The 20540-nt window shown below is 39.7% G+C and overlaps 1 protein-coding gene across 4 annotated transcripts in view; it reads right to left on the bottom strand.

Annotated features, from left to right (window-relative positions):
- XPNPEP3 (X-prolyl aminopeptidase 3) overlaps positions 1-20540 on the bottom strand; it is a 62383-nt gene that overhangs the window by 8569 nt on the left and 33274 nt on the right. For all 4 annotated transcript variants that reach the window (XM_060025722.1, XM_060025721.1, XM_069541213.1 and 1 more), the window contains exons 5-8: positions 15701-15763; positions 14526-14639; positions 7220-7305; positions 673-853 (exon numbers count right to left, since the gene is read on the bottom strand). In XM_060025722.1, the coding sequence (XP_059881705.1) occupies positions 673-853; positions 7220-7305; positions 14526-14639; positions 15701-15763 (444 nt within the window). The remainder of the gene's footprint in view (positions 1-672; positions 854-7219; positions 7306-14525; positions 14640-15700; positions 15764-20540) is intronic.

Here is a 20540-nt window from a genome sequence, read left to right as displayed (position 1 = left end):
GTATGAAACACCATGTAACACAGTAATTATTAGGCATTTACTAGCTTGGATATTTCTATCCGTTGATTCAAGATTTGTTGGCATGAACAGGAGGAATTTATAGCTTTTTTCCTATTGATAAAAGAAACCCTGGCAGCCTAAACTTGGAGCTAGGAGATGCCTTACTGGTCTGTTTCGTTTGACCACCTGGCATGGTCGCATACCATTTAATTTAAAGCTGAGGCTTTAAATTTTTACTGAACACCATCACATTTTGGATGCAGATGAAATTCACTAAACATGGCAACTGAGGATATTGTTAAAAGTCTCAACAATGTTACTGAAGGAAGAAACACCCTCCCCTTCGACCTCTACCTTTTCAAAATCACTACAAAAGAATTAAGAGTTAACCTCTCCTCCGTTTTATGTCCTCTTCCCCCCTGTCTGAACCAGACTTCATTTTGTTTTCTGAATACTGAGCTAGTTACACAGTATGCAATGAACCAGATGTGCTGCCATCTTCTGGTAGAAATAAGTATTGCACCTTTTGCTTTAATCCATGTTCAAAAAAAGTCCCTCTTACTGGTGAAGAATCACCAACACCATTTCTAAATCTCATTAGTTTTACGTAGGATAAAAACTAAGCAGCATGTCAGGTGTTCTTAAGAAATCGGGTCAAAGGAAGTGAAGTACCTTGAAGGCATTATTTTCCTTAATGTTCTTCACGATCCCCAACTCTTTAAGCTTCTGTCCTATCAGTGTTAGCATCATGCTGTAGATGTTATCCAAGCTTGTTCCAGGGGAGCAGAGGGTCAGACAATCTTTCTGGACTTCTAGAACAGCTTCATAGAGTTCTGCCTGAGGTGCCGTGAACCTGGGGATAGGAAAACCCAAGAACTCGAATTTGGAACTCTCTGATATTGTAGGAAGTTTGCTTCTAAGTTTGATTAGAAAAACTCCAAGGCAATGATGATGGGGCATTGTTGATATTTAGTCAGTACCAGTATATCATTAATGACAGGACCTCAACCATGCCTAGATGCTCAACAGGAAGAGCAATAACCCTTAAAGCTGGGGCAGCAACAACAATCTCTCCTTCAAAGGGTCAGCTGACAGACACGGGGTGAGGTTAAAAGATGCACCCAGCCATGAATGCAGTCAGAGGGCCAGATCAGGCTTACTCTTGATCCTCTCCATTTTTTTTTTTTTTTACCATTAAAAAAACACAAACAAAAACCAACCAAACAAAAAAAAAAAACAGAGCCTAAGGATCCACTTATAGGCAAAGTAGATGTCATGGGATAAACTAATCAATACTTTGGCTATGGGACTTCCCTGGTGGCGCAGTGGTTAAGAATCCGCCTGCCAATGCAGGGGACATGGGTTTGAGCCGGGTCTGCGAAGACCCCACATGCCGCAGAGCAATTAAACCCACATGCCACAACTACTGAGCCTGCACTCTAGAGCCCGCGAGCCACAACTACTGAGTCCGCCTGCCGCAGCGACTGAAGCCCATGCACCTAGAGCCCGTGCTCTGCAACAAGAGAAGCCACCGCAAATAAGAAGCCCGAGCACTGCAACAAAAACTAGCTCCCGCTTGCCGCAACTAGAGAAAGCCCGCACACAGCAACCTGAAGACCCAACACAGCCAAAAATAAAGTAAAATAAATTAATTTATAAAATAAGTAAATAAAATGTATTTGTTTTAAAAAAAATACTTTGGCTACTAATAACTTACTAGTTTCCAGGTGTCCTTAGTATAATAATTTCTTCGTCAGTAATGGGGAAAAATGAGGGAAAAATACCAAGCTCGGGTGGTATATGATATGTGTTTTTAACACATTTTTAAAAAAATTAACTTATTTTTGACTGCGTTGGGTCTTCGTTGCTGCATGCGGGCTTTCTCTAAGTTGCGGCAAATGGGGGCTACTCTTCTCTGTGGTGTGTGGGCTTCTCACTGCGGTGGCTTCTCTTACTGCTGAGCACGGGATCTAGGCGCTTGGGCTCAGTAGTCGTGGCGCACGGGCTTAGTTGCTCTGCGGCATGTGGGATCTTCCCAGACCAGGGCTCGAACCCATGTCCTCTGCATTGGCAGGCAGATTCTTAACCACTGTGCTACCAGGGAAGTCCCTATACATTGTTGATGGAATTGTAAATTAGTACAGCCAGTTAAATCAAAGGCCTTAAAGGTACTCATAAAATTTAAGTTTGTAATTCTGCTCTAAGAAGCCATCCTGACAAAATATTTGAAATTCAAAAAAAGCTGAATATACAAAAATGTTCACTGTGATTTTAAAAATAATTATAATTATAAATGTCCCCTAATAAGAATGGTTAAAGTCAGCAAGGTAATGCTATAATGAAAACCTACACACCCATCTCCCAGGTTCAGCCATTATTAACACTGTTATGTTTGTCATTGATGAGTATAAACATGCTCCACCCCATCTCAGTATTACTAAACATTTTTTAACAATTCTTTTTCTAATGTAAATTTTATATACACTGAAATGTACAAATCTGAGCTCTACAATTCTGACAAATGGATGTGCTGGTGGTGATGAAGCTGGGGACACTGAACCCCTAAATTCTGCTGAGTCATCTTTGCTAGGAGAAGCAGCCCTTCTACCCCAGTCTGAGAAGGCCAACCCTGTTTTGACTGAGAACCTACAGGTATCTCCCCAAAGGCAGCTGCCTTGGTAGTTGCTTCTAGACCCACAACTAGACGTTACTCCCAGCAGGTCCCAAAAAGTTAGGTACAAAGTGTGACCCATGACGAGATGCACTATAATCCAAAAAGAACTGCACGATTTTTCCTATTTATATAGACAAAAAATCTGGGAATATGTATAGAAATGGATGTTCATGTGTGGGCTAATGGTGGAAGGAACATAAAGTTGGATCAGGCTGAATTTATTGATAGGGGTCCACTAAGGAGATTCTGGATTCAATGCTGAAGCTTGAGGGCTCAGAAAGGCTCTAACGGTTTATTTGGTTGGTTGGCTGAAACATGGATCAAAAGGTAGCCTGCACTAAATGAATTCAAATACCAGAACTACTTTGCTATGTTGGAGAAAGAATTCTGCCTAAAGACTGCAACATCAGCTTTTGCTTGAGTTTCCAGCCTGCATTTCTGCCCTCTGAAATTCAGAAATGCCAATCCCCATGATCACATGAGCCAGTTCTTTAAAATCAATCGATCATCAACCAACCCACCTACCTACATATGCATACATACATAATATATCCCACTGGCTGTTTCTCTGGGGAACTGAGATCCAGATCCATATCCCTATGACACAGAACATTGCCCTCCCCCTCGTGGAAGTTCCTCATGTCTATTTCTAATCAACACCCCTACCTCGAGAGGGAAACACTGTTCTGATTATTTTCACCTTAGTTTTGCCTATTCTAGCATGTCATATAAATGGAATCAGACAATATGTATGCTTTTGTGCTGAACTTCCTTCATTAAGAATAATGTCCATGGTGTTATTTTGATCAGTAGTTTGTTCCCTGTTTATTGCTGGGTGGTATTCCATTGTATGAATAGTCCACAATTTGTGTATTCATTCTCTTGCTGATGGACATTTAGGTCATTTCCAGTTTTTGGCTACTGTGAATAAAACTGTTATGAATATTCTTGTACAAGTCTTTTTGTTCCTGTTGCACTGCACCACTGCCAACACTTGGTATGGTTGGTCTCTTTAATTTCAACCATTCTAGTGGATGTGTAGAGGTTTAACATGCATTTTCCTCAATGACTAACAATGATGAATGCACATATTTGTTCACATATTATCTCATTATCCTTTTGATATCTGTAGGATTTATTGTGATATCCTCTTTCCTGATCACACAGCTCCAGCAGATTCATGGGAGTAATGTTCTTTAAGTTCCCACCTAACGATCTGTACCCTTTATAGCTGAAAGTTTCTTTTGCTGCAGATAAAATCTTTGGCTCACACTTTTGTTCTCTGAGCATCTTCAATACGTTACGCTATTTTCTTCTTTCATAAAGCCTGGCTTTTGAAAAGTCTGATAACAGTCTAGTTTCCTTTCCTCTTTTTTTCTAAGTCCCCAAAAGAATTTTTCTTTTCCTTGCAGGTTCAGAATTTTACTAGACTATGTCTTGGTGTTGTTTTTTCCTGGGCTGATATTCTCAGGTACGCAGTGTGCTCTTTCTAAGGTAGTTTCAATATTTTTTTTTCAGGAAAATTTTAAATTATAGTTTTTAGTATTTGTTCTGCTCCCTTGCTTTGGTTTTCTTCTTCAGGGCTTCCTTCATGTGTATGTTCTAACTCTTTGCCTATTTTTAAAATTTTTTTAAAATTTTTGGCTGTGTTGGGTCTTTGTTGCTGCACACGGGCTTTCTCTAGTTGCAACAAGTGGGGGCTACTCTTCGTTGCGGTGTGTGGGCTTCTCATTTGTGGTGGCTTCTCTTGTTGCAGAGCACGGTCTCTAGGTGTGTGGGCTGCAGTAGTTGTGGTGCTCAGGCTCAGTAGTGTGGCTCGTGGGCTTTAGAGAACAGGCTCAGTAGTTGTGGTGCATGGGCTTGGTTGCTCTGCGGCATGTGGGATCTTCCCGGACCAGGGCTCGAACCCGTGTTCCCTGCATTGGCAGGCAGATTCTTTTTTTTTTTTAATTGGTTTGATTTCTTTTTTTAAAAATAAATTTATTTATTTATTTATTTATTTTTGGCTGTGTTGGGTCTTCGTTGCTGCACATGGGCTTTCTCTAGTTGCGGGGAGCAGGGGCTACTCTTCTTTGCGGTGCACGGGCTTCTCATTGTGGTGGCTCCTCTTGTTGCGGAGCACGGGCCCTAGAGCGCAGGCTCGGTAGTTGTGGCACACGGGCTTCGTTGCTCCGTGGCATGTGGGATCTTCCCGGACCAGGGCTCGAACCCATGTCCCCTGCATTGGCAGGCGGATTCTTAACCACTGTGCCACCAGGGAAGCCCAGCAGGCAGATTCTTAACCACTGTGCCACCAGGGAAGCCCCTGAAATGATTTTAAATTTATTTCTAATTCTTTTCTGAGTTTGTCACTTCATTACCAAGATTTTCTAATTCTGATATATGTTGTTTTTTCATGTTTTGAATGATTTGCTTTAAAAATTTTTAGCTTGTTTTAAAACAAAAGGGCATTGTTTTGATCTATTTTGTAGTCATGTCTTTCTGGCATGCTTTCATTTCTGTAGGGATGTTATTCTGCTCCTTATTCTCCTTTTGCTTTTAATAACTTTTTATGAGATTTAACCTAGAAGCTTTTTTTTTTTTTGGGCCGTGTTGGGCAGCATGCAGGGTCTTAGTTCCCTGACAAGGGATCAAACCTGCACCCCCTACAGTGGAAGCATGGCGTCTTAACCACTGGACCTCCAGGGAAGTCCCCTAGATGCTTTTTTAATTGCTTATTTTATATGAAATTAATTTCCTGTACTTTTAGAATAAGGCAGGATTTATAAAAGATTTAACTTCAGAGTATAATCTGTTGTTTTGGTGTAGTGGTAAAAAACAAGGCAGCTTGTTTCAGATCTTTCCTTAGCTCTCCCTCACTTTGGTTTTATTTATTTATTTGCTGCACTGCATGGCCCTTGGGATCTTTTCCCCCCGACCAGGGATTGAACCCGGGCCAAGGCAGTGAAAGTGCCAAATCCTAACTACTGGACCGCCAAGGGACTCCCTTTCCCCCCTCTTTGATTTGGATCATCTCATTCTTTCCCCTCTTTAGTTCCTAACCTGCTCAATTTCTGTTCTACTTCTAGCAGTTTACCTTAAGTGTGAGCCCCTGTCTTAGAAGGGAGCCCAGCACCTTCAGACTTTCTTGGGCCACTGGATTGGCAAATCCTTCCTGTTTTCAGCTTCTGTTCTGAAATTGGCTCATTATCCTGACTGTGAATAGCTGTTGGTTATTTTGGGGTTCTCCTGTTTTCAGGTCTGTTAGCCCCCCCCACCATTGCTGCTTCCTTCTCCTTCCACACAGATACTGATACCACCCAGGTCTTGTGGTTGTACATAGTATGTTCATAACTATTCGTATTTTGAGATTTTAAGGATACCCCATTACCTGGTGTTTGGGATACCAGTCACTACCTAGTTGTTCTATTCTTATTTGAAAATTTGGAAAGACTGAAAAACTATTATTTGCTGCCATCTCTCCAGAATCCCTGAATCTTTTTATAGTTTTTGGTTTCTTACTGACATTCTCTATCTGTTCACACATTACACTTATATCTTCCTTTAACTCCTTGAGCACAGCTATTGTTAGCTGCCTTAAAGTCCTCATCTGCTAATTGTAACATTAGGGTTATTTAGGATCTGTTTTTATTGACTATAATTTTATTGATTATGGGTCACATTTTCCTGATTCTTATGTCTAGTGATTTTTTAAAATGAACAGTAGAAGTTATGAATGATACAATGTAGAGATTCTAAAATTCTGTTATGTTCTTCTGAAGAGTGATTTTGTTAACTTGGCTGGATTCAAACTGCAAGCTCTGCTCTTAGTGGGAAGTAACTAAAGTCTCTGCTCAGTCCATTCAAATTCTGGCTGCCAGTATTTTGCTGAGCCTCCTGGGATCTCACCCTAGAATATAATGTAGTGATCAGCCAAGGATTTTGGAATATTTTATATGCAAATTTTGGACCTCACCCTTTTTTGCAGTACGCTCTCTTTCAGGATTTCCCATCTTTCTGGTTCCTTGCTAGTATCTAATTCTGTCCTTTGACACCTCAGGCCAACTAGGCTGTGGCTTCTTGCTGCCAAGCTGTGTGAATTGGGAAGTTCCCTCAAGCAAAATATACTAACCACTTAGATCTAACCCATTATAGCTCTTCTTTCAAGGACAGACTTATGCTGCTATTTCTACAGGCTTTTAGGAAGCTTTCTAGTGCCTTTAAATACTTGTTTTTAATATCTTGTCCAGATTCTATAATTGTTATCGGAGGGTTAATCTGGCCAAACTATTCTACCATAACCTAAATATTATCTTTGTACTCAGAAAATAAAAACTTAAATTTGTTTTCAAAAAATGTGTGTGCGCACATGTTAACTAGGTGTTTTTAGGTGCCTGATCCTTGATATGATGAATAAAAAACAGTCTTAGAAAATAATCAGGAGCTTTGTAAAGGCAGTTAATGTGTGCTAGAGGGAACTTGTATATTTCTTTAGTTCTTTATTCCAAATATACCCATATTCTAACTCATACTCCTAAGAAGCAGTGGGATCTTTGGAAGCCCTACCTGCCATTGACAGGCCAGGTACGAGTGATGTCACTCACATAGCAAGAAGACTCACAACCTCCATCCAGCAGCACCATTTCCCCATCCTGGAACAAAAGTAAGACAGGTAAAAGTAGGTGACTTAATGTCAGTTCTTTCTTCTTCTAATTTAAACTCTTCATGCCTTTCATTTTATAAAAAACAAAACAAAACAAAAACTCTACTTTAAAGGAGACTAATCTTCTCTGGTTCCTTCTCACAAGAAATAGTGTCTAAGTTTTTCATATGAATTCACACTGGCTCAAGAAAGATGGCACTGTAGAGTGGTTAAGTGCATTGGCTCTGGAACCAAAGTGCTGGAGTTTGAATTACCAGGTGTAAACATTAGCATTTATGATTTATTAACATCATAAATATTACCATTATCACTATTAATTAAAAAAATTCTATATAGGTTGTTATCCAGGGCCTTTATTCAAATATAATTACCCGTAACCATTTAACTTTAGAATATCACTTTCCCTTCTGCTCTCCATCAAAATACATGTGGGGGGAAAACAAACAAACAAACAAACCCCAGACAAAAACCAAACCAAAAAAACCAAAAAACTTTGGGTACATCTCTCTTTTACTACTTGTCATGTTATACTGAAATTTTCTATTTATGCCCTTGAAGACAGGCCATATCTTATTCACATCTAAATAAGCACAGAACTTGGCACATAGTAGAATAATGGTCAAATAATTACATATATAATAATGGCAAGAAGAATCAATGTGGTTTTTGTTTCTGGAAACATGACGGAATAAATTTTAGGTAACAACTAAATCCTGGACAAAAATATATTTTATGAAATGTTGACATTACATCATATAAGAGACATCTTAAAGACTTTTTTTCTTGAATAAAAACAACCCAGAGGGGCTTCCCTGGTGGCGCAGTGGTTGAGAGTCCGCCTGCCGATGCAGGGGACACGGGTTCATGCCCCAGTCCGGGAAGATCCCACATGCCATGGAGTGGCTGGGCCCGTGAGCCATGGCCGCTGAGCCTGCGCGTCCGGAGCCTGTGCTCCGCAATGGGAGAGGCCACAACAGTGAGAGGCCCGCGTGACGCAAAAAAAAAAAAAAAAAAATCAACCCAGAACTGAAACTAGAGCTGAGTAGTGATAAGGTAAGTGTTACAGTATATAGGAAAGAAGGAGTTGCAGAGTGGGGAAGATGAAGTGGAGATTCCTGCATTAACCCAGGACACTCACAGGGGATCATAGGGCCCCAGGTCATTAGGACCCACTTCACTCTGGCAAAAGCATATGCAAATAACATTTAGAGGAAATAGCGCCCAAATTTGGGATTGCATAATTTCCCAAAAATAACAAGCAAATATGAGCTCACAACCAAAGGCTGTCAAGCACACAAGGCAGTAGGTCACTGTGAGTGAGAGTCAGCAGGAACAACAAATACCAAATTTAGATCTTCCAGAATTCCACACAATGGAGTTATGAGATACAGAATTGCTATTATGAAATGTTTAAAGGGATAAAAAATGGAATCACAAAGGATAACAAGCAACAAGAGACAACTGAGAATAACTGTGGATTCGAAGGCAACCAAATGGAAATAAAAACAACTGCTGAAATAAAATACTCAGTGTATGGCTGAAGTAGTAGGTTAGACAAATGAAGAGAAAATTTAGTTTCCTGGAAGACAGACCTACGAAAATCCCCTAGAGTACGACACAGACAGACAAGGCAAATGTAAACATGAAAGAAACATTAGCTATTGAAAACAGAAAAGAGGTTTAACATACATGTAACTGAAGACCTTTAAGGAGTGAACAGAGAGAATGTAGGAGAGATGATATCTGGAGAAATAATGTCTGAGAATTTCCTAGAACTGATGAAGACATGAATCTACAGATTCAGGAAGCAGAGGTATCATAATGAGGACATGTAAAAATAAATTTGTATTTAGATATATAATAAAACTGAGAAATACCAAAGAAAAAGATATCTTAATGCAGCAAAAGCAAAAAGAAATCTCATAAAGGAATGATAATTATTATACTTTAAAATCAGCAACACTGAAAGTCAGAAGAAAGGAGTATAATCTATTAAAATTGATGACTGAAAATAACTGTCAATCTAGGATGGTTTTCCTCAGCACAGCCATCTTTCAAGAATGAGAATGAAATAAAGATGTTTTGGCTAAACAAAAGTAGAAAAAGTTTATCAGCTACACACCTTCATCTAAAGGATGTTCTTCAGGTAGAAGGAAGGTGATCCCAGAAAGGCCATCTAAGATGCAAGAAGGAAAGATCAACATGCAGGTAAATCTAAACAAACTCTGTTAGAAGGGGGCTCTGCTTTGACCTATTCCTGACAGCTAGATGTAGCCGTGGTGAGCTCAGAGGCAGAACCACAGGGCAGCCTGCTGTCTCTGACTAGATCTCTGCCAGATGCCTACCAGCCGGTCCATGACAGAGTCCTTCCAGATGCCCCAGCAGACCTCTGCATTTCTCACGGCTTCTTGATGACCCTGCCCGCTAAGTTGAAAAGTTTCAGATAACTGAAGCCAGACTATGACCTAGAAGTTTTTGACTATTTTCTCTTATTTCTTATTTAGGTCACTTTATCCAACAATGGCAATATGTCTCTCTCCCTGTAAAGCTAGATTTGTGCTTATTCTCTAGTTTTTCAAGGATGAATACTATATTTAGGAATAGGTACACTGGTGGTAAAACTATGAAGAAAAACAAAAAAAAAATGGTTAAAACAAAAGTCAAGATGGTAGGAGACAGAAAGGGAGATGTGCTTGAGATCACCCAAGGGACTACTAAGCTATAAGCAACGATCTTCTTATCCTTGATGGTGAATACATGGTTGTTCATTTTATCATTATTATTTTAAACAGTATATTATATTTATTGTTTATAATATATGATAAATTTGTATTTAGAAATATAATAAAACTGAGAAATACCAAAGAAAAAGAAATCTTAATGCAGCAAAAGCAAAAAGAAACAGTGAAATATAATGAAAAAAACACATGGAATATAATGAAAGTAAAATATTAATCCTTAAATAATTATAATTAGAACAGACGAAAGGATGAATATTAATGAGTTTAGGGAATTCCCTGGTGGTCCAGTGGTTAGGATCCGGTGCTTTCACTGCAGGGGGCCCGGGTTTGATCCCTGGTCCAGGAACTAAGATCCTGTAAGCCATGTGGCAAGGCCAGAAAAAAGAGTTTAGCATCTAATTTAAGAAGTTTAGGGCTTCCCTGGTGGTGCAGTGGTTGAGAGTCCGCCTGCCGATGCAGGGGACACGGGTTCGTGCCCCCGTCCGGGAAGATCCCACATGCCGCGGAGCGGCTGGGCCCGTGGGCCATGGCTGCTGAGCCTGCGCGTCTGGAGCCTGTGCTCCACAACGGGAGAGGCCACAACAGTGAGAGGCCCGTGTACCACAAAAAAAAAAAAAAAAAAAAAAAAAGCTTAAAAGAAGAACAAGAGAATAAACACAAAGAGTAAAAGAGTGAAATTAACAAAGGCCAGGGCACAGTGTGATGAGATAATAAACAAAGACAAAATAGCATTAATGATGTGCAAAGTTTTTTTTTTTTTTAGTATTTTTATTTATTTATTTTAAAAGTTATTATTTATTTAATTTTTGGCTGTGTTGGGTCTTAGTTGCGGTACGCAGGATCTTCACTGAGGCATGCAGGAGAGAAGATGGTTTTAAAAGACTAATAAAAACCCACAAACCTCTGCTGAGATTTCTTTGCACAGATCTTAAGTATACAGAATTAAGTCTGTTTTGTCAAATGTATACACCCATGTAACCACACCCTCATGGCCTTACCCAGTCAACACCCCATCAGAAGCAACCACTGATCTGATTTCTATCACCATAGATTAGTTTTGCTTATTTCAGAACTTCATATAAATAGAATCATATAGTTCGCAATTTTCTTGTGTCTGGCTTATTTATTCAGTGTAATGCTTTTGGGATCATTCATGCTGTTGGCAGTGCTGTAGTTTGCTCCTTTTTATCTCAAGGATATATCACATGGTAATTTCCATATCTAATATCCTGGTTATGGACCCCTGGACTATTATGAGTACACTTGCTATCAACATTCTTGTACAAGGCATTTTTTGGACATATGTTTTCATTTTTCTTGGAAAAATACCTAAAAAGAAACTGCTGGTTCACAGAGAATATGTATGTTTACTTTTAAAGAAACTGTCTATTAAGATTTATTAGAAAAGGGACTTCCCTGGTGGTGCAGTGGTTAAGAATCTGCCTGCCAATGCAGGGGACACAGGTTCGAGCCCTGGTCCGGGAAGATCCCACAGGCTGTGGTGCAACTAAGCCTGCGAGCCACAACTACTGAGCCTGTGCTCTAGAGCCCACAAGCCACAACTACTGAGCCCTTGTGCCACAACTACTGAAGCCTCCATGCCTAGAGCCTGTGCTCCACAAGAGAAGCCACCGCAATGAGAAGCATGTGTATCACAATGAAGAGTAACCCCTGCTCGCCACAACTAGAGAAAGCCCACACACAGCAGCAAGGACCCAATGCAGCCAAAAATAAATAAATAAACAAACAAACAAATAAGGATATCAAGAATGTAAAAAGGTACATAAAGGGAAAACAAAACAAAAGAAAAAAAAGAATGTAAAAGGGTACATTACTACAAACACAAAAGATTAAAATGTAAGATAATACTACAATTTTAAAAACTTAGACAAAATGGTACAAAAATATAATCTACCAAACTGTCTCCAGAAGAATGGAAATATAAACTGATAAAAACACTTCGGAAATGTCTGGCATTTTCTATGAAAGTTGCAAATATGCATATCCTATCACCCAGCAATTCCATTATTAGGTGTCTCTTAGGCAACCTTGATAACTTACATACCATGAATAATGTACAAGAATGTTTACAGAACATTGTTCATAATGGTAAAAACCTGGAGAATATATAAATATCCACCTATGGATATTTATCACATTAAGAAATTCAAACTGAGAAAATTTTATAATATTTATTCATTTAAAAATAACAATAAACCCACTAATTACATGCTAAAATAATATTTTTAATGAAAATAACTATTTTTCTAAATAAAAATATTTAGTTAGAAAAGTGGCATTGTTTTACATTTTTGCAAATCTCTGTCTAGCATAGACAAAGAGAAGACAGCTGGAGTCTCATATTTGCTTCTGCATTCAAGTTGGTGTGATATTGCATGTCATAAGGCCTCTGGGATACTTCACAGTACAGTTGAGAGAAAATAAGAGTGAAAAAGAGCACATAATATAATGTCTTAGCATTCTTATGAAAATATATTTAACTTCACAGACCATACTCTACCTGCTATTCTACACTCTAACAATTACAATGAACAAACTACAGCGGCATACAACAATATACTTCTGTACAAAAGAAGACACAGACATAACATTTCAAATATATAAAGTTCAAACATGACCAAAACCAAATTATATAAACTACTTTATTAATTGTAAAATAAAAAGAAAAGCAAAGACATGATCACCATCAAAATTGGGAGAGTGTTACCCTATCAGGGAGAGAGGGAGTTATCACAGGGAGGGAAGGACCACATGGTGGAAAAGCTTCTTGGGGGTGGGGGGGTCACAGTAATGTCCTATTTCAGGGGTTAAGTGTTTCCTGTAAAGGGCTAGACAATATTTATTTTGTGGACCGTACTGCCTCTGGTGCAACTACTCAACTCTGCCATGGGGTGGGGGTGGGGGAGTGGAAACCACTGTGTTCCAATAAAGCTTTATTTAAAAAACAAAGTGGCAGGCTGGATTTCACCCAGAGGGCTGTAGCTTGCCTACATGTTTTATTTCTTGACCTGGGTAACGGTCACATGGGTGTTAACTTTATAATTACCCATTAAACTATTCTTTTATGGTTTAAGTACTTTTCCAGTAGTTACATTTCACAATAAGAAACGGAAAATAAATAAATAAATAAAAAGAAAAAGAAAAATAGAAAGCCTCAGTATATTAAAGAAATTGAATCATAGTTAAAAATCCCACAAAAGATATCTGGCCCAAATAATTCCACAGCAGAGTCCTACCCAATTTTCAAGAAACATTAATTCAAACCATTTTACAATATTAAAAAATAAACTATTCATTTTATGAGTTTAGTTTGACCTTGAAATGAAAACCATAAAGTCAGTATGAGAAAAATTATAAGACAATCTCATTCATGTACACAAATCAGAATATCCTAAACAACACATTAGCAAGTTGAAAGCAGTAATGCCAAAGATAAGAAAAGATGCTTAACTTCTCTGGTAATTGAGGTAATGGAAATGAAGACCACAATGAGATACTGTTTTATTCCAACTAAAATGGCAAAAATTAAGAAGTCTGATAATATCAGGGGATGGAAAGGATGTGGTCAACAGAATTATACACTGCTGGTAGGAGTGTAAACAGATACAAATACCTGAGAAAAAATTTGTATTATCTTGTCATACTTGAGGTTAAAAGAAAAGTTTGAGTCCCCAAAACTACATATAGCAATATATGATCTTTATATATTTCATAAACAAGCAGAACTAATTAATATTGTTTGGGGAATCATGTCTCTGTGATAAAACAATTGAAAAAATCAAGAGAATGACAAACAAAATTTAGGATACTGGTTAGTGACCTTTGGGAGGGAGGCAGTAGGGTGCCAGAGCATAAGGGTACGCACGCAGATGTAACATTGGTAATGTTCTGGCTCTTGAGTTGACTCGTTGGTTCATGGGTATTCATTAAAAAAAATTATATTGTATAATTTATGTTTGCTATATTTGTTTTTTGAATTTACTGTAAATTAAAGTAGATAATTAAAAATAGACTTAATAAAGGAATACACAATTCTTTACTTGTATAGTCACTTGGGGAGAAAACCATAAAAAATAAGTTCCCTCACAGCTAACAAGATAGTCGTAAAACCTGTCTGCTCCCAAAATATGCTTGGCCCACTGTTGCCACAAGTCCTTAGCAAAGGAGCTTTATCAAGTGAAAGGAGCAGAGGCTTTAGACTAGAATAGTTGGCTCTGCACTAACGAGTTACCTAATTTTTTAGTTTATTTTCCTCATCTATTAAACAAGCATGTTAATAATTGTTCCTATCTCACAGTGCTAATGTGCAGATCAAATGAGATCATGTCTGTAAGGGATTTATAAATAGCAGTTAGTTTGTGAAAGCTGAAGGTTAGGGGACCATGAGGTTAGAGTTTACTAAGGCATCTGGACCCAGAGGAAGCAGCACTGAAGGGGGTCTGTGTACCTTGATGCGTTGATTGTTCTTCACATAGTGCAGAGTGTTTGACCGATTACCTCCAGCCACCACAGGTGGGTAGGCTAAGATGTCTGCACCACGGGCCCGGCATTCAAATTCAAACTGCAAAACAACAGCAAAGTATGACTGAAAGTCTGAGATTTCCTCAGGGCAGCTCCAGCACAGGCTCTCTTCAACAGCCCATACCTCCATTCAAGTACTTATCTTAAGTTAACAATGGAAAACTATTCGTCACATCTTTTTTTTTTTTTTTTTTTTGCGGTACGCGGGCCTCTCACTGTTTGTGGCCTCTCCCGTTGCGGAGCACAGGCTCCGGACGCACAGGCTCAGCGGCCATAGCTCGCAGGCCTAGCCGCTCCGCAGCATGTGGGATCTTCCCGGACCGGGGCACGAACCCGTGTCCCCTGCATCGGCAGGCAGACTCTCAACCACCGCGCCACCAGGGAAGCCCTCGTCACATCTTTTTAACCAAACTATTATGCTGTAACTTCAGGTCATTTCTTTTATGCTCACCCCAATACTGTTATTCAACTCTATTATTAAATCTGTTCTTTTCTCCTGAGTGCTCTAAATTTCCTGTGATTTTCAAACTGTTAAGTCCAGAAGAGAACATGGAAAGCCTATGATTGGGCTGAGTACAGAGAAACGGTCAGATACTTTACATGTTACTATTTGTTTTTTCTTATTTAGATCAACACTGAAATATGGCTTGCATTTTCAACAACAGCTCTAAATTACCAATTTCAACCTTTCAAATAGCTACCGACCTACATGCTCTGGAAGTGTGAAAAAGGATGCTAGGGAAATGGTAAATTCTACTAATTTCATTATATCCTAGGATGGACCTGGAGACTGGTTCATATCTGCTACTATCTGCAACACCACCTCAGATTCTTTGCCTTTACATTACTTAAACAGTATTATTCTTAACTCACACTTGCAAAAGTCTTTCCTTCTTTACCTGTTCTACTTCGCAATTTTCTCCATCTAATTGTAGCTCTACATATTTTAGACTCATCTAATAAATTACCACTGACATTTAAGAACCAAATCCTCTCCACTGATATCTTGCTCACTTCCATGAAAGCCAACTGGATGCCATATGCAAATCAATGAAATTACATTTGCGTCCAACAAAACTTTTCCAGCCATTTAATGCTCACCTTAGCATAAAGAAAGCCTTCCTCTACAGGGGCTTTACTGGCAAACATGGTCTCTATGAAAGCCTGCAAAAAGAATGAAGAATGAAAAGAACATAGTCTCATTTTAACTACGCTGCTTATTCAAATGTTCAAAATACTGGCGGTCAAACAAAAAGCACACTTCTCCCCAACTTTGTCAACCTGAAGTTATGGCTTTGTGGGCATCATAATACAGATTTCCAAAGGGGAAAATATTGCTTTCAGTAATAGCTGACTGATGACAGACTTAGTGGAAGGGCACCCAACCTACCCACTTAGAATATACATTGTATATTAGAATAAGCTACATGGAAACACATTTGACATTTACATTACAAAATGCTTCTACAGCCCTGGAATGTATGAAATTGTGGATTGACTGGTCCAGTCTACAGCAAGGTTTCCCAACCCTGGCACCATCAGCATTTTGGGCTAGATTATTCTTTGTTTGAGGGCTGTCCTGTTCAATGTAGGATGACAGTAGCATTTCCCAACTGTGATAATCAGATGTTGCCAAATGTCCCCTGGGGGACACAGAACTGCCCTCAGTTGAGAACCACCGGCCTATACTACCAATGTAAGTACTGTAATTCTCTATGTGTCATGTTTTCTACCTTTATAAACATACATGTTTACAATTCACCACTGTATCTTGTTCCAAAAAGGCTTCTGATTAGATTACATGGATACATAAAATACAAGATAGCATGAACTCATGGTAGAGTTAAAAAAAAGGCAGGCTTGAGAGGAATGATGCTAAACAAAACCAAACCAAAAAGAGGCATACCATAATGACCTTCACAACTACTATGGCTAATATGGACAGGCCATAAATTAATCTCTGAGTTTTCTAGCAGTCAATGTGAAAGGGGAAACTCTGTCGGCTATATAATTTCCAGTGTCTGTGGGATAAAAACAAACCAGTTGCACAGGAATATGATTATATGATACTACAACTAGAAAGGAATTTCTCTCAAGTTGTTAAATGAAGTAATGAATTGAGGAAGAAATGTTTTTAATACTAATTTTTTTTTTTTTTTTTTTTTGCTGTACGCGGGCCTCTCACTGTTGTGGCCTCTCCCGTTGAGGAGCATAGGCTCCGGACGCGCAGGCCCAGCGGCCATGACTCACAGGCCCAGCTGCTCCGCGGCATGTGGGATCTTCCTGGACCAGGGCACAAACCCATGTCCCCTGCATCAGCAGGCGGACTCTCAACCACTGCGCCACCAGGGAAGCCCAATAACACTTCTTAATACAAGGTAACATCATCATAAAGCCCAAGAGAAGAAAAGCAACTGGGATGTAATGGGAATATCTGCATGGCCTGCTGCCTTTTCTCATTCTCATCTTTCTTCAGATGTCTCATCCTCAGAGAGGCCTTTCCTGACCACCCTATATCTAAATTAGCATTTTCCATCACACTTTATCCCCCTCCATTGCTTCATTTTTCCTCACAGTATTTAATTCCAGCTGACTATATATCAAATATTTGTTTACTGTCTCTCCTCAGTAATGTATGTGGACTGAGGATAGGGACACAGGGACAGTCTGTTTTGCTCACCACTGTATCCTTAGAACCTAAAGCAGTGCCTGCCACCACAGGAGGTACTTAAAATAAATATCTGCTGAATGAATTAGCAATTAAAATTAGTTAGGGACTAATTAGGTGGTCCAGTGGCTAGGACTCGAGTTTCCACTGCAGGGGGCACGGGTTCAATCCCTGGTTGGAGACAGGGGAACTAAGATCCCATCCCGCAAGTCATGAGGCGCGGCCAAAAGGAAAGAAAATTAAAAAACACGACAGAAAAAAGGAAAAGTGTGGTAGCTCTACTGAGGCGCATACACTTTTTAGAAAAATATTTATTATTTTATTTATTTATTTTGGCTGCGCCAGGTCTTAGTTGCGGCACATGGGATCTTTGTTGAGGCATGCATGCAGGATCTAGTTCCCCGACCAGGGATCCAACCTGGGCCCCCTGCAGTGGGAACACGGAGTCTCACCCACTGGACCCACCAGGGAAGTCTTGAGGCTTATAAACTTAAAAGAGGGATTTGTCTTTTTGTTTATTTCCTTCCAAACTGTTAATGAATAGTACAGAGAATTTTTGAAGTCATGGTCCTTTTACAATGCTATGCAGACTAAACAAGATAGAAAACTTCCTTTTGCTTCATAGGTGGTCAAATGCCTGATTTTGCTTTACTTCTTTTTGTAATCAATGTGCTTCCTACGAATCCATTTCTTCACAGATGATTCCAGGTATATATGGTACGTGCTTCATGCCACCTATCCTCACTATGTGTGTGATACCTTTTCTGTAAAGACCAAGGGGCAAACCTTAAGACTGCCACTTATTAGGTTGTCTTGTCACAATGTAGCCCACACTCCCAACTAACACTTAACTCTCTTACCTCACTAGGTGCTATTTATTTTTTTTTTAACTTTGTTTTATTTATGTATTTACTATTTTTTAAAATTTTATTTATTTTCTGGTTGCGCTGGGTCTTTGTTGCCGCGCGCGGGCTTTCTCTAGTTGCGGCGAGCGGGGGTTACGCTTCATTGTGGTGTGCGGGCTTCTCATTGCGGTGGCTTCTCTTGTTGTGGAGTACGGGCTCTAGGTGTGCAGGCTGCAGTAGTTGCAGCGTGTGGGCTCAGTAGTTGTGGCTCATGGGCTTTAGAGCACAGGCTCAGTAGTTGTGGCGCATGGGCTTAGTTGCTCCGTGGCATGTGGGATCTTCCCAGACCAGGGATCAAACCCATGTCCCCTGCGGTGGCAGGCGGATTCCTAACCACTGCGCCACCAGGGAAGTCCCACTAGGTGCTATTTAAATGTTTGTGTTCTGACTCTTTAAAAATGTAAAATGGGTTTTCTTTGCATTTCACCCTGTGCATCTCATAATCAGAGTACATCATGAATGGATACTGTATAGTTTATGGAGAAGGGAGAGTGGAGAGAAGAAGCATTTCACGAATGATTTCATAAAGGTTTTGTGTGTGTGTCCCCATATGGATGAGGTTAGAATAAGGAAACTGTGCCATTTGGAAAGGAGGGGAAGGGCACTCAGGGCAGAGGGATGACACAGGACTGTGGCCCATCTCAGAGTTCAGGATGGCCGGCACATATGCTGGAACACATATGTCAGCACATATGTCAAGCACATATGGAGGAACAAGAAGAGATGAAGCTGGAAGGGTAGGTAGGAGGGGCCACACCATGAAAGGCCTTGCATGAGCATGTTGAAATGTAATCCTGAAAACAACAAGGAGCCACCCAGTTGTTTAAGTAGGAGAGGGACATCAGATTTATAAAGTTCACTCTGCCATGGTAGAGTTATACTCAGGCAATAATGGAAGCAAATAGACAGCAAAGGGATAGTAGGTGTCCCACTGTGCTAGGCATAGGTCAAAATAACACAGCTTGGTATTTAAACCCAGGTCTGTTCTCTACTACACTATTCTGCCTCCCTAGGAGGGCACTTGTGGACTAGTTAATTAGATATAAGGGTTGGGGAGAAGCAATTATCTGGATAATTTCCATATTTCTATCTATGGTTGTTGGGTAAACATTGATATTATTAACCATGAGAAAGAATACAGGAGGAGAGTCAGGTTTGGTGGAGGGAGAGCACAAGTTTAGATACTTACAGGAAATTCAGGGAGAGATGTCCAGGAGGCAGGATATGTGTTCAGCCACAGGAGAGATTAGACCTGGAGAAAGTCTGATTCCTACCCCACTTTTCCTTCTGCCCAAATATTCTAGCAATTCTCTGTCTGTAAACATTACTTAACTCTAATGGCAAGGTCCTTTACTTATTTTAAACCAAATCAGAGTGCCACACAGTCCAACTGATTAGTATCACATAGGCACAAATTATATTTGGCTTGCCCCCCAAAAGAAGGGAAATTTTTGTTTGGGCTAAGCCACAGAAATATAGCATAACTATTCTTTTTTGTTGTTTGGGGGTTTTTGTTTTTGCTTTTCTTACCATGACTTTTCTTAAGGAAACTATTTTGTCCAAATATCCAAAAATCTTACAGAAACATTCTAGATTAGAATTGGGAATACTGAGGGAATAAAAATCACTGACAGCTAGAAATTGTTTATTAAGAAAAATAAGTCCAGGACTTCCCTGGTGGCACAGTGGTTAAGAATCCGCCTGCCAATGCAGGGGACACGGGTTCGATCCCTGGTCCGGGAAGATCCCACATGCCATGGAGCATCTAAGCCCATGCACCATGACTACTGAGCCTGCGCTCTAGAGCCCACGAGCCACAACTACTGAAGTCCATGCGCCTAGAGCCCGTGCTCCGCAACAAGAGAAGCCACCGCAATGAGAAGCCTGCGCGCCGCAATGAAGAGTAGCCCCTGCTCGCCACAACTAGAGAAAGCCCGCAGGCAGCAACGAAGACCCAATGAGCCAAAAATTAAATAAATAAATAAATAAAATTTAAAAAATCCTTTTTGGATTTCTTAAAAAAAAAAGAAAGAAAGAAAGAAAAATAAGGCCAAATTCCATCTCCCTGTCTGTTGTCATTACTGAATTGGTAGATAAAGGGAATACCACAGACTTAATACTTCTAAATTGTAGGACAATACTTAAAATAGTCTCTCAGGATAACTATGTGAGGACAAGTGACAGAAGTGTGGGTCAGAATACTCCTAGGTAGATTTAAAACTGATTTTACACCTTATTCAAAGACATCTGATCATTGGACTGATATCAATTCCTCTGGAGCCCTTAACATTATCCCAACAGATCTAGTCTTAGTTCTTCTTCCTTATTTTAAAAATCAGTGATTGCAGGAAGACAAAGACATAACGCT

Source organism: Delphinus delphis, chromosome 11, assembly GCF_949987515.2.
Source record: "Delphinus delphis chromosome 11, mDelDel1.2, whole genome shotgun sequence".
NCBI lineage: Eukaryota > Metazoa > Chordata > Mammalia > Artiodactyla > Delphinidae > Delphinus > Delphinus delphis.
Note: the sequence above shows the minus strand (reverse complement) of the source record. Positions and strands in the feature narration are given on the sequence as shown.